The 12,471-nt window shown below is 35.2% G+C and overlaps 6 protein-coding genes across 6 annotated transcripts; all 6 read left to right on the top strand. All coding sequences in view use genetic code 12, as the record gives it.

The window, feature by feature from the left end:
* Positions 1 to 39: 39 nt before the first annotated feature.
* CTRG_04369 (elongation factor Tu, mitochondrial precursor) lies at positions 40 to 414 on the top strand (the record flags this gene model as incomplete). Its single annotated transcript, XM_002550026.1, has 1 exon — positions 40 to 414. The coding sequence occupies one exon, from the start codon at positions 40 to 42 to the stop codon at positions 412 to 414; it is 375 nt and encodes a 124-aa protein (XP_002550072.1).
* A 113-nt stretch (positions 415 to 527) lies between these two features.
* TUF1 (translation elongation factor Tu) lies at positions 528 to 1,463 on the top strand (the record flags this gene model as incomplete). The annotated part of the gene is made up of 1 exon (XM_002550025.1): positions 528 to 1,463. The coding sequence occupies one exon, from the start codon at positions 528 to 530 to the stop codon at positions 1,461 to 1,463; it is 936 nt and encodes a 311-aa protein (XP_002550071.1).
* Positions 1,464 to 1,800: 337 nt separating this feature from the next.
* APC1 (anaphase promoting complex subunit 1) lies at positions 1,801 to 6,402 on the top strand (the record flags this gene model as incomplete). The annotated part of the gene is made up of 1 exon (XM_002550024.1): positions 1,801 to 6,402. One exon carries the CDS (start codon positions 1,801 to 1,803, stop codon positions 6,400 to 6,402), a length of 4,602 nt encoding a protein of 1,533 aa, XP_002550070.1.
* Positions 6,403 to 7,050: 648 nt separating this feature from the next.
* On the top strand, positions 7,051 to 8,889 carry PSD1 (phosphatidylserine decarboxylase 1; the record flags this gene model as incomplete). The annotated part of the gene is made up of 1 exon (XM_002550023.1): positions 7,051 to 8,889. The coding sequence occupies one exon, from the start codon at positions 7,051 to 7,053 to the stop codon at positions 8,887 to 8,889; it is 1,839 nt and encodes a 612-aa protein (XP_002550069.1).
* Positions 8,890 to 9,421: 532 nt separating this feature from the next.
* MOB2 (Mob2p) lies at positions 9,422 to 10,369 on the top strand (the record flags this gene model as incomplete). Its single annotated transcript, XM_002550022.1, has 1 exon — positions 9,422 to 10,369. One exon carries the CDS (start codon positions 9,422 to 9,424, stop codon positions 10,367 to 10,369), a length of 948 nt encoding a protein of 315 aa, XP_002550068.1.
* A 269-nt stretch (positions 10,370 to 10,638) lies between these two features.
* On the top strand, positions 10,639 to 12,351 carry CTRG_04364 (uncharacterized protein; the record flags this gene model as incomplete). The annotated part of the gene is made up of 1 exon (XM_002550021.1): positions 10,639 to 12,351. The coding sequence occupies one exon, from the start codon at positions 10,639 to 10,641 to the stop codon at positions 12,349 to 12,351; it is 1,713 nt and encodes a 570-aa protein (XP_002550067.1).
* Positions 12,352 to 12,471: the final 120 nt, after the last annotated feature.

Below are 12,471 nucleotides of genomic sequence, written 5' to 3'. Positions count from 1 at the left end.
GTTTTCCTGATTCTTCAGAAGACTACTACAAGAACAACGATGTTTAAAAATTTGAGTTCAGTTTGTCGTGCTACTCGTTTGCCAACCAGTAGATTGGTTACCAGATCCACTCCATTTTTGGCTAGATCTTACGCTGCCTTTGATAGAAGTAAACCACATGTCAACATTGGTACCATTGGTCACGTCGATCATGGTAAAACCACTTTGACTGCTGCCATTACTAAAGTCTTGGCTGATAAAGGTCAAGCTAACTTCTTAGATTACGGTTCTATTGATAGAGCTCCAGAAGAAAGAGCCAGAGGTATCACCATCTCTACTGCCCACGTTGAATATGAAACCGAAAAAAGACATTACGCCCATGTTGAGTATGTATACTTTTTTTTGTTGTGTAATTGTTTTAAAGATTTTCTTTAAAGCTGAAGAAGTCAAATCAGTTCTTTGATAACTTCTATTAAAAAAAGGGAAAAATTAACAAGATATACTAACACTATAACAGTTGTCCTGGACATCAAGATTATATCAAGAATATGATTACCGGTGCCGCTCAAATGGATGGTGCTATTATTGTTGTTGCTGCCACTGATGGTCAAATGCCACAAACCAGAGAACATTTGTTGTTGGCTAGACAAGTCGGTGTTCAAGATTTGGTTGTCTTTGTTAACAAAGTCGACACTATTGATGACCCAGAAATGTTGGAATTGGTTGAAATGGAAATGAGAGAATTATTGACTACTTACGGTTTTGATGGTGATAACACTCCTGTTATCATGGGTTCTGCTTTGATGGCCTTGCAAGGTAAACAACCAGAAATTGGTGAACAAGCTATCATGAAATTGATGGACGCTATTGATGAACACATTCCAACCCCAACCAGAGACTTGGAACAATCTTTCTTGATGCCAGTTGAAGATGTCTTCTCCATTTCTGGTAGAGGTACTGTTGTTACTGGTAGAGTCGAAAGAGGTGTCTTAAAGAAGGGTGAAGAAATTGAAATTGTTGGTGGTTTCGAAAAACCATTCAAGACCACTGTTACTGGTATTGAAATGTTCAAGAAAGAATTAGATGCTGCTATGGCTGGTGACAACTGTGGTGTCTTGTTGAGAGGTGTCAAGAGAGACGAAATCAAGAGAGGTATGGTTTTGGCTAAACCAGGTACTGCTACTTCCCACAAGAAATTCTTGGCTTCCATGTATATCTTAACTGCTGAAGAAGGTGGTCGTTCCACTCCATTCGGTGAAGGTTACAAGCCACAATGTTTCTTCAGAACTAACGATGTTACCACTTCCTTCTCTTTCCCAGAAGGTGAAGGTGTTGACCACTCCCAAATGGTTATGCCAGGTGACAACATTGAAATGGTCGGTGAATTGATTAAAGCCTGTCCATTAGAAGTCAACCAACGTTTCAACTTGAGAGAAGGTGGTAAGACTGTCGGTACTGGTTTGATCACCAGAATTATCGAATAAACTTAACTATTCAAATTACATAAGAATTCAAAGTTGGCTATATATAGTGTTTATATCATGTAAATAGAACAGCCAGATATATTATTATTATTATTATCTCAGTGATTATCACGTAGTTGCATCTTTGACAAAAGTAGCTTGTTGCTTTACTGTTTTAAGACCTGGTAATTAAGTTGGAGACAAACACGCCAAAAAAACAAATACAAGACGGAAAAGAAGAAAAAAAAAGATTTGAAATTGATTTGCGAACCGTGAAACTTAAAAACTGTAAACAACAGATCAGTCACGTCAAAAACCTTCTGTACTAGTACATCAATATCATTCTCACACCTTCCAGATGTCGTCAGAAATTATAAATGGGGCCCTATCGTTTCCTATGATAGATCTACAAGAAGAAATATCATATCCAACTCCATTTAATGAACCATATGAATTGATACTATTTCCAAAGAATAAACAACTTATGATCGCGGCCAAGAAAGTAGCAATTATTAACGGATCCCTCATATCGAAGATTCTAACTTATGATGAAATCATTATCAATGCAACGTATACTAATTTTGTAAGTAAGGCTGAAATTACTGAAGTATTGGCTGTATGTTTGAAGAAATCTATTCATATTTATTATCCCGACGGTAGAATATATTGTGTGAACTTACCATTCACATTGAAAAACGCATTACCCTTTGAGACAGGAATGGTGCTACAACGAGATCAAAATGAATCGTTTATTCCTCATAATGGGGCTACCTATAGCAATACTTCACATTTGAATTCTGCCACAATGTTAACTTTGGTAGATCCAATTGATGATTTCAGGATCATTTCAACAACTTCAACTTCTGTGATATCACAAAATGAGGAGTTGATTACATTCCCTCGACGGGATATCAACAAGATGGGTTCATTAGCAGTTACATTTAATTCCCATGATGGTTCAATCAACGTTTACTATGTCAAATCTCCTTCTCGAAATGTACAATTTGGCCAGAACCTGTCCTCAAAGCTACAGAAAAGACGCTATGGATCAATAACTACACCCAATCCATCAAGAATTTTGGATGATGACGGTTCATTTGAGCCTATGCATTCAATGTCGCTCAATATGGAGAAAAAACGTACCAGTACATTGTTGTCTGATGTTTCATCAATGGGGAGAATGGGCAGCGACTTCCATAATCTAACACAAGACTTCACTGGCTTCAAAAAAGATATGATACTATCTAAAATTGAAACTTTTGGTAATCGATTGACAAAAGACTCATTGCGTATATTTAATATTTGGTTTGATGATCAAGAAGGGATTGTTGTATTTAACAAACTCAAAAAGCAATGTAATGTATTGATTTACAAGAATGCTTCAACTGGCAAACACCTGTTTGTTTACAAAACTTCTTGTCTTGATTGTGTACCATTAAATTCAACCAAGTTTGAAGGAAACTTAATTTTATTGAAACAGAATCAAAGACTCACGATTGTCAATCCGTTTATTGATATGAGGTCAACTACAAGAATACTGGAATCCAAACCACAAGTGCAATCCTTGATTAGTGCTTGTGATTGTAAAGTTGTTTTAAAGTTTTCCGACAATTCAACAGCTGTTACTGAACTAGTTTTAGAACCCTCGACCCAGTTGGTTCAATCATGCCTAAAATGTTTCCAGTACTTGTCGGGTTCCACCATTAACCAGATCATGTGGATGCTATGGAGATCTGCGTATGTCGAAGACAACTACTGTGATGAATGGGAAGCATTTGTCATTGCTTTGCTTTCTTTGATTTTTCCATTTACTGAAGGGGTACAATGTGTTGGAAATCAAATCACAAGACTATTACCAGCAGCGAAGAGACTCCACGAATCGTCTCAGGTTAATTATAACTTTCTTGATTTAATTCCTTATATAACATTGTCGTTACATTTACTTCGTGAGGAAACTAGATTGGATTCTACAATGGGAATCAGTCTAGGCAAACTAAATTATCTATTGTGTCAATTAACGACATGGATGGGATGGCCAGAATCGTGGGTAAGATATTATGGTGTAAAACTGGACGCGATTGATCAAAATATTTGGTTTTTGCTGGCATTGATATTACAGTCACCACCAAATTTGTTACATTCATTGGCTAGTTTGTTCACAAATAATATTGTTCCATATTTGTCATTCTCTCAATTGGTTGAAGAAACAGACACAGTTGACGCGTTAGTGACCCCCAGAACATACTGTATTTTGAAACTATTTGAAGTTCTTGTGTCTTCACAATATGGCCCTTCAGCGATTGTTGAATTAATGTCAGAGCTCGGGGTCACCAAAACGATTCTAGAGACGTACCCATTAGGAATTGCTATTCCTTTGAAAGAAGCCTTGCTGGTGTGCCAAGAGCATCCAAATTTTGATTGGACACCCCAGGGATTAGATCTAGTAGGGAGACAAGATTTGAACAAATTCATAACAGGACTGAGCTCAATTATAGATTACTCAACAGAAGAAAACAAAACGTCAGGTAGTATTGGGTCATTAATCTCAGAAGTATTGGATGAAAATGAACCATTATCGCATTTGGATAGCCAGTCGGAAATGGAGAGATTGTCCATTACGAAGTTGATTTTTGATAGTGACAGAAGGTATTTTGAAATCACAACACTTTTGCACCAGACGAAAGTACAGTCGGCTTATTTGAAAGCAAATGAAAACATTTCCGAGTATGAATTGGTATTACTACAAAGAGAGCTAGCAGTTGTTGTTGCCTTGCGTACGTTGACAATTCCTTTAGGCAGAGCTGCATTGGTTTATGCCAGTAAGAAGCCATTGTTAACAGAAAAGTTTCCTATTCCAAAATTTAATTTAAATACATTGATTCACCCTACTATGACCAATATAGTTTATTCAGATGAAAGGGTACCAAAAAATTTTTCAGAATGGGGGTATTTCCATAATGGTGTTTCATCTGGGTTGAGTATAGGACCAGACGCCAAGGGGATCACTGGAAGTTGGATAATCTTCAACAAACCACCTGAATTAAACTCCCAACATGCCGGATTCCTATTAGGATTGGGATTAAATGGTCATTTAAAGAAATTGGAAGAATGGCATATATACAACTATTTGGGGCCAAAACATCCATTGACAAGTGTTGGATTATTAATTGGTATGGCAGCAAGTTTACGAGGTACCATGGATAATAAGTTGACGAAGGTGCTTTCTGTTCACGCGGTGGCATTATTACCACAGGGAGCAAATGACCTTAATGTCCCAACGATGGTCCAAACAGCTGGGCTAATTGGTATTGGTTTATTGTATTTAGAGACGCAGCATCGTCGAATGAGTGAAGTATTGTTGTCCCAAATCACTGCATCAGTATTTCAAAATGACACTGAGATTGTACATGAAGGATATAGGTTGGCAGCAGGTATAGCGTTGGGATTTGTTAATTTAGGTAAAGGGGATGATTTGAGAGGATTGAATGATACTCATGTCATCGATAAGTTGATGACGTTGGCAATTTCTATGAAAGATTTCCAACCTGTTCAAGAATTGGGTAAATCCTGTTGTGGCGCCATTATGGCTTTGGCATTCATTTACCTTAAAACCGAAAATACTAATGTGGCCAACAAGTTGAAATTGCCTGATACAGATCAGTTATTAGATTACATCCGTCCGGACTTGTTATTTCTTAGATCATTAGCCCGGAATTTAATTATGTGGAACGAAATTGATTGTACTATTTCTTGGGTGGAATCGCAAATGCCAGCAGCTGTATTTCAAAAATACGTTAGAAGCGAAACGAGGGAGTTTGATCAGCTTGATGGTGACCAGTTGACCTATTTCAACATTCTAGGAGGTGCTTGTTTGTCTATGGCTTTAAAATTTGCTTCATCTCATAATTTGATGGCAAGAGATACAATACTACATTATCTTGATAAAATCATGGAATTGAGTACAAAGCTGGCTGTGAATTATGATCAGAAAATAGCCTACAATGGATGCATCAGTCTCCAAAATATCTTGGCTGTTTGTGCAGCGGTTATTATGACAGCAAGTGGTGACTTGCAAGTGTTTAGACGACTCCGTGTGTTGCACAATGACACTAATAAGAAAATGGGGTTTGGTGGATATATGGCTGTCAACACAGCATTGGGATTTCTCTTCTTAGGTGGTGGACAATATGCATTTGATAACTCACCATTTGCCATTGCCAGTTTGGCTACTGCATTGTACCCAATATATCCAACGGAAAACAGTGAATATGAGATCCATTTACAAGCGCTTCGACACTTTTGGACTTTGGCACTTGAACCAAGATGTTTAGTGGTGAGGGATGTCAAGACAAGTAAGCCGTGTAAAATTCCGATCCATATTACAATGAAGGATGGATCTACTAAAGAAAGTTTATCACCATGCTTGTTGCCCAATATCGACAGTATTGCTACAATAGAAACAAAATCTGCCGATTTCTTTAAAGTGGTTTTAAATTTCCAATCAAATTCGGAGTTTTTGGAAAAATTCAAACAGTCATTAACATTGTACGTGGACAAGAGGAAAAACTATCAAATATTAAAACCTAATGTGGCATCCATTCTACAAAACAGTCATAAACTTAGTGAACCCAATCAATTGGATAGTCTCGTGTTAGCAAACTCCGAAGTGATGACACGTCTTGGTGAAAATGCACAAAAGATCTGGAATTTTGAAAATAATACTCAAGCTTCTACAGACTTGTTTTCGTCAAGTACTAGTTCAGGTGTATCCATATTCAACATTATTGATAATCAGTTAGAATTGATAGATGATGTTCTTTGTCCGCAATCCATTGAGAAAATATGGAACTTAAAGCTATTATTCGACTATGCATCCAATACAGTTCGCAATGATGATTTGCATTATGTGTCGGTTGAATTCATTGAGAATTTGAAACAGAAATTATGGAAGAATATATAGTACAACTTACATAATTATAAATAATATTTACAAAGTTTAGTAATAATAATGGCATATTATAGGAGTTAAACTTCCTATTTTTATTGGCGGGCTGTGGTTGAATAACAGTAGTACAAAGCAGGAATGGCCGGGGTACTACAAATCGCACCATTTACATTTAATCCCATCAAGCTTAACGAAAGTAGAGTTCTCGTTAAAATTATGAATAATGAAATTACAATTAACCTCCACTTTTCTATTGTATAGTATTCTCTATTGTAAACATTCCTCTGATTTCAATTAAAACAATAAGAGGAGATTGGAAGAAAAAGATAACTGAATTGGGTAATTGTCTTGTGCTCAATAATTGTACAACTTTTCAGATCCACAGATTTATCCCATTGGTGCGATCCCCAAAAAAAAATATTCTTAGACAAAACAACCTCTTTTTAGAAAAAAAAAAAAAAAAAAAAAGGGAGCGAGCGAGAGAGAGAGATCCTCGCATGTGTAAGTTGCGTAAACCGTTTCGTGTTTTTAGTAACAATCCCTACTGTAGTAGTTTTTTTTTTTTTTCGCTAGCACTTTTTTTTTTTCAGTTTTTGTTTTGAATTATTCAACCTTTCACCTATTAATTCCCTTCGTTTAATTCAACCTTAAAAAAAAAATTAAATGAAGTTCAGACCTCCTATGTCAGCTTGGCATAGAACTTCTATTCGACTGAATACTAGCCCATTTATGTATTGTCCAAACAACTTGAGTAAACCATTATCTCGTGCATCGCAAATGGCAGAAAGAGTCAATACACAATTAGAACAACAACAACAACAACAACAACAAGGATCAGCCAATATCAATCAAAGACGTTATTTCAGTTATTATTATTATCAATTTCCAAAGATCCCAAGACCAAAACGTAACATGTTATACTATTCAACATGGACAAGTGGCCCAAATGTAAATGGAAACGGTGGTAAGTCAAATAAGAGACACTTGTTACCATTCGGTAATTTGAGAATTTCTAAAAGACTGTTTTCTAATGCCAACCAGAAATTAAAATCCAAGTTTAAGAACTTGCGCATGGGGATATTTTCCAGACGTACCAATAGACCCTATATCAAGAAAGAGCGTCGTCGTTTTATAAAATGGTGGACTATCACTTCTTTAACTGTTGTGTTGGGTGGTGTTTATTCCAAAATGAAATATGAAAGAGGTGATCATGAAGAAAATCCATACAAAATCAGACCACAATCGTGGCATTTGTATGCTTATTCCACATTGCCATTGAAGACAATTTCCAGATTATGGGGTCAAGTCAATTCCATAAATTTACCAGTTTGGATAAGAAGTCCATCGTATAGGGTGTATTCTGCGATTTTCGGTGTTAATTTGGACGAAATGCAAAATCCGGATTTGAAGAGTTATAATAACTTGTCAGAATTCTTCTACAGAGAGATAAAACCAGAAACACGACCAATTGCTGATGGTGATTTGGTTTCTCCTGCAGATGGTAAAGTCTTGAAGTTTGGTATTGTTCAAAATGGTGAAATTGAACAAGTTAAAGGTATGACCTACTCCATCGATGCCTTATTGGGGTTGAGTACTGAGAAATTGGCCGCTCCTACCCATTCATTGCACTTTGATCATGATAGTGATGATGAAACCATTGTTCGTAGGGACGAAGAATTTGCCAAAATCAACGGGATCTCATATTCTATGGATGATATCGTTGGAGGAAACTCAAAATCCACCTACCATATGAACGAATTGAACTATGAAGATGAACATGATGGTACTGCTGCTGGAGAGAGAGCTTCCTTCTCTAAGGAAATGCGTGTTGCTGAAGAGCTTGCTCCAAATCCAGCTGAATATATCCGTCAAAAGAACTTATACTTTGCTGTCATTTATTTAGCGCCAGGTGATTATCATCATTTCCATTCTCCAACTAGCTGGGTCACTACTTTGAGACGTCATTTCATTGGTGAATTATTTTCAGTTGCTCCATTTTTCCAAAAGACCTTACAAGGTTTGTTTGTGTTAAATGAAAGAGTTGCCTTGTTGGGATATTGGAAATATGGTTTCTTTTCTATGATTCCAGTCGGTGCTACCAATGTTGGTAGTATTGTCGTTAATTTTGATAAGGATTTGAAAACAAACGATATTTATGAACACGAGATATATTCTTCGGCTACTTCTGCAACGAAAGTTGATGAAAATACACCATTGTTGGAAGAAAGAGACTATTCAGCCAGTGATGTTTTGACAATAACTAATAGTGAATATGAGGATAAGAAACGTAAGAAATTACGGAAAAATACCGTTTATGAAGCAACATATACAAATGCAAGTAGGTTATTAGGAGGATACCCATTGTCCAAAGGTCAAGATGTTGGAGGTTTCAAATTGGGTTCGACTGTTGTTTTAATTTTTGAGGCTCCCGACAACTTTAAATTTGATTTAGAGATAGGTCAAAAGGTGAAAGTTGGTCAATCATTAGGTGGATTTGTATAGATATTAATCCATCTATACATCACACATACACACACAAGCACTTGAAGCTAAACAAATATTACACTATTTGCACATTAATTATATACTATTATGACACAATTGTTCGGTCACGTTGCATAGTCAACATCACAATTTAGCACCTAAAACTTCTGTCAAATTAGTATAAAAAGATATAAGAATCAGTGTAAAAATATAAACATATTCCGTAGATCGTACACGAAAATTTTAAATATACAAAAAGCTTACCGAATATTAATTACACAAAAATAAATCAACAATTGTTCGTGTAAAATGGCCAGAAAAAAACACAATAAAATTTATGAAGAAATCAATTTTTTTTTCTTCCTCTACTCTCTTTTAAAAAAGTACGTGTTTCACTCATAAACACGATTTTTTTTTTTTTTTTTTGTTTTTTTATCCTTTCAAATATCCAACACATCCATACATTGAAGAACCACTAATTACAGATTAGATTTTCTATTTTGTTTATATACTTATTTTTGTTGTTTTCAGTTATTCCGATATTAAAACCATGTCATTTTTAAATACCATACGAGGACTCGGAAGAGGATCAAAGAAGAATAAGAAAGATTTGGAACCAACACAACCTTCATTATATTCACATTCAAATCTATCCGGTAATAACTTAAGACGAACTCAATCTCCAACTAAAGGATCACCTACGAAATTGTCTGCTAGAAGTGCAGCTGGAACAAATCATTATACATCGTCACCAACTAAGCGAAACAAACTTGGAATTTCTCAACAACAGCAACAACAACAACAACAACAACAACAACAATTGCAACAATTCACACAGCAACAACAACAAAGTACACTGCCACTGAAAAGATCCACTATCCAAACATTATCCAATGACGTTGTAAACGCTGAGCCACCATTGTTTTTATGCGAGCCATATGTTAAGTCGGCCTTGGTCAAAGGTTCATTCAAGACGATTGTTCAACTCCCGAAATATGTTGATTATTTTGAATGGTTGGCGCTTAATATTTTTGAACTTTTCAATCATTTGAATCGATTTTATGGTGTTATTCAAGAATATGACACTCCAGAAGCATGCCCAACCATGAATGCTGGTCCAAACACTAATTATCTATGGGTGAATTCAAACGGTCAGGCTGTAAATTTGCCCGCTTGTCAATATATTGAATATGTCATTACATGGATATCCAATAAGTTAAATGATCAAAGTGTGTTCCCAACAAAGAATGGTGGTGCATTCCCTCCAAATTTTGTGAAGGATTGTAAAAACATTACAAGACAAATGTTTAGAATCTTTGCGCACATTTATCATAATCATTTTGAAATAATTGTTCATTTATCATTAGAAGCTCATTGGAATTCATTTTTTGCTCACTTTATTTCATTTGTTAATGAGTTTAACTTAGTCGATAGAACAGAAATGGAACCCTTAATACCATTGATTGAAAATTTGGAACAACAAGGAAAAATCATCTGAGATGCTTCAAAATAAAAATAAAATTAAAATTAAAAACAGTCTTATATATATATACCAAAAAAGCATGGATAGATATAGCAAACATAAATAGGGAAATAAAAACGATTTTGTTTTAATTGTTATCACATTAATTATCTGTTTGCGCTTTATTATTAGAGAAGTGCTTACTTGCAGCAAATCGAATCAATGTAATTTTTTCTTTGCTTTATTTTTTTCAACTTTCTTTTGTTCTCCACAATTTATTGGATTTACAATCAACCTACAAATTAATGTTCAGAGTATTCAGAAGAACTAAAAGTAGTATTGCTTTGATTGGAAAGGGGACTTCCACAAAATATTCGAGGTATCTTTTGTTTGGATCGGTATTTCTTGGATTAGGTTATACTGTTGGGTTTAATCGATCCAAATCTAGCGACAGTTACTCGACACTACCACTCTCAATACTAGATCCTCCAATATATGCCAGTAAAACTGAATTTGAAAAAGGATTATCTAAAATGATTGAAATAATCGGTTCACTGAATATTTCTACCGATGAAGATACTTTAAAATCACATAATGATTCATTTTTTTCAACTCACCATCCTCCAAAACCAGATGTACAAAAACCAAGTGCAATCATCTATCCAACATCTACACAACAGGTCTCGAAGCTTCTTAAAATTGCACACGAATTTTCGATTCCTATAGTAGCTAATTCTGGATTGACTTCAATTGAAGGTCAGAATATTCATACTCGTGGACCATATAGTATCTCAATATCATTTAATAAAATGAATCAAATTCTTGAATTTCATCCTGAGGATTTAGATATTGTAGTACAATCGGGAGTTTGTTGGCAAGATCTCAATGATTATTTAAGCAATCATCCAAATGGAAATCATTTAATGTTTGGACCTGACCCTGGACCTGGGGCTAATATTGGAGGAATGGTTGGCACAAGTGCATCGGGAACAAACGCATTTAAATATGGTACCATGAAAGAAAATGTCATTAATTTAACTGTAGTATTAGCAGATGGTACAATTATTAAAACAAGACAAAGACCTCGAAAATCAAGTGCTGGATATGACTTAACTAGATTATTCATTGGCAGTGAAGGTACTTTGGGATTAGTTACTGAAATAACAGTAAAACTTCATGTTAAACCTAAATTTGAATTTGTCAGTGTTGCTTGTTTTCCAAGTATTCAAGATGCAGCTTCAATGGCTCTGGATGTTATTTCTCAAGGAGTTCAACCAAATGCAATGGAAATCCTAGATGAGAAAATGCTTGAGTTTGTTAATCAGACAACAACCAAGAAGCAATTGGAAAAACCAACATTGTTTTTTAAATTGGGTGGTCCGTCTAAACAATCAATCATTGAGCAATCCAAATTGATTCAAAATATTGGATCAAGACATAATATGATAGAATTCAAAACAAGTTCAACTGAAGAAGAAAGTATTGAACTTTGGTCAGCAAGAAGAAATGGGTTCTGGTCAACTTTTGAATATGGTAAAAAAATCCTACCCGATAAAACAGATATACAAGGTTGGGGAACAGATATTGCAGTTCCTGTTTCAAAACTCGCAGAAGTAATATCTGAAACCAATACGGATTTGATAGAATCTGGATTTGATGATAGGTTTTCGATTATGGGTCATATAGGTGACGGAAATTGTCATTTTTTGATTTTGTATAATTCTCCAGATTATAGAAAAATCAAAGCGGTGGTTGATAGAATGGTTCAAAGAAGTGTTAAAGCAGAAGGTACAGTCAGTGGTGAGCATGGAATCGGTGTTGGGAAAAGAAGTTATCTTCAAGAAGAGTTGGGCAAAAGTACAATCGATTTGGCTAGAAAGATCAAACTTAGTTTAGATCCGAAAAGAATCTTGAATCCTGATAAAATATACATAATTGATCCAAACGATGATTTAGATCAACAATTGGAAACAGGAAATGTTTTAACCGATGAAAGTAACACTCGCCATTCACATTAAGTAATGTAGTAATTAAAAAATCAATCCCTTTTTATTTTTAGGACCTAAATAAAAAAAATATCATATATACAAGAAAATAAAACTTTATCGTAATTGTCAACTCATTGTAACCCCCAATTA

This window comes from Candida tropicalis, assembly GCF_000006335.3.
Source record: "Candida tropicalis MYA-3404 genomic scaffold supercont3.6, whole genome shotgun sequence".
In the NCBI taxonomy this organism is placed as follows: Eukaryota; Fungi; Ascomycota; class Pichiomycetes; order Serinales; family Debaryomycetaceae; genus Candida; species Candida tropicalis.
Note: the sequence above shows the minus strand (reverse complement) of the source record. Positions and strands in the feature narration are given on the sequence as shown.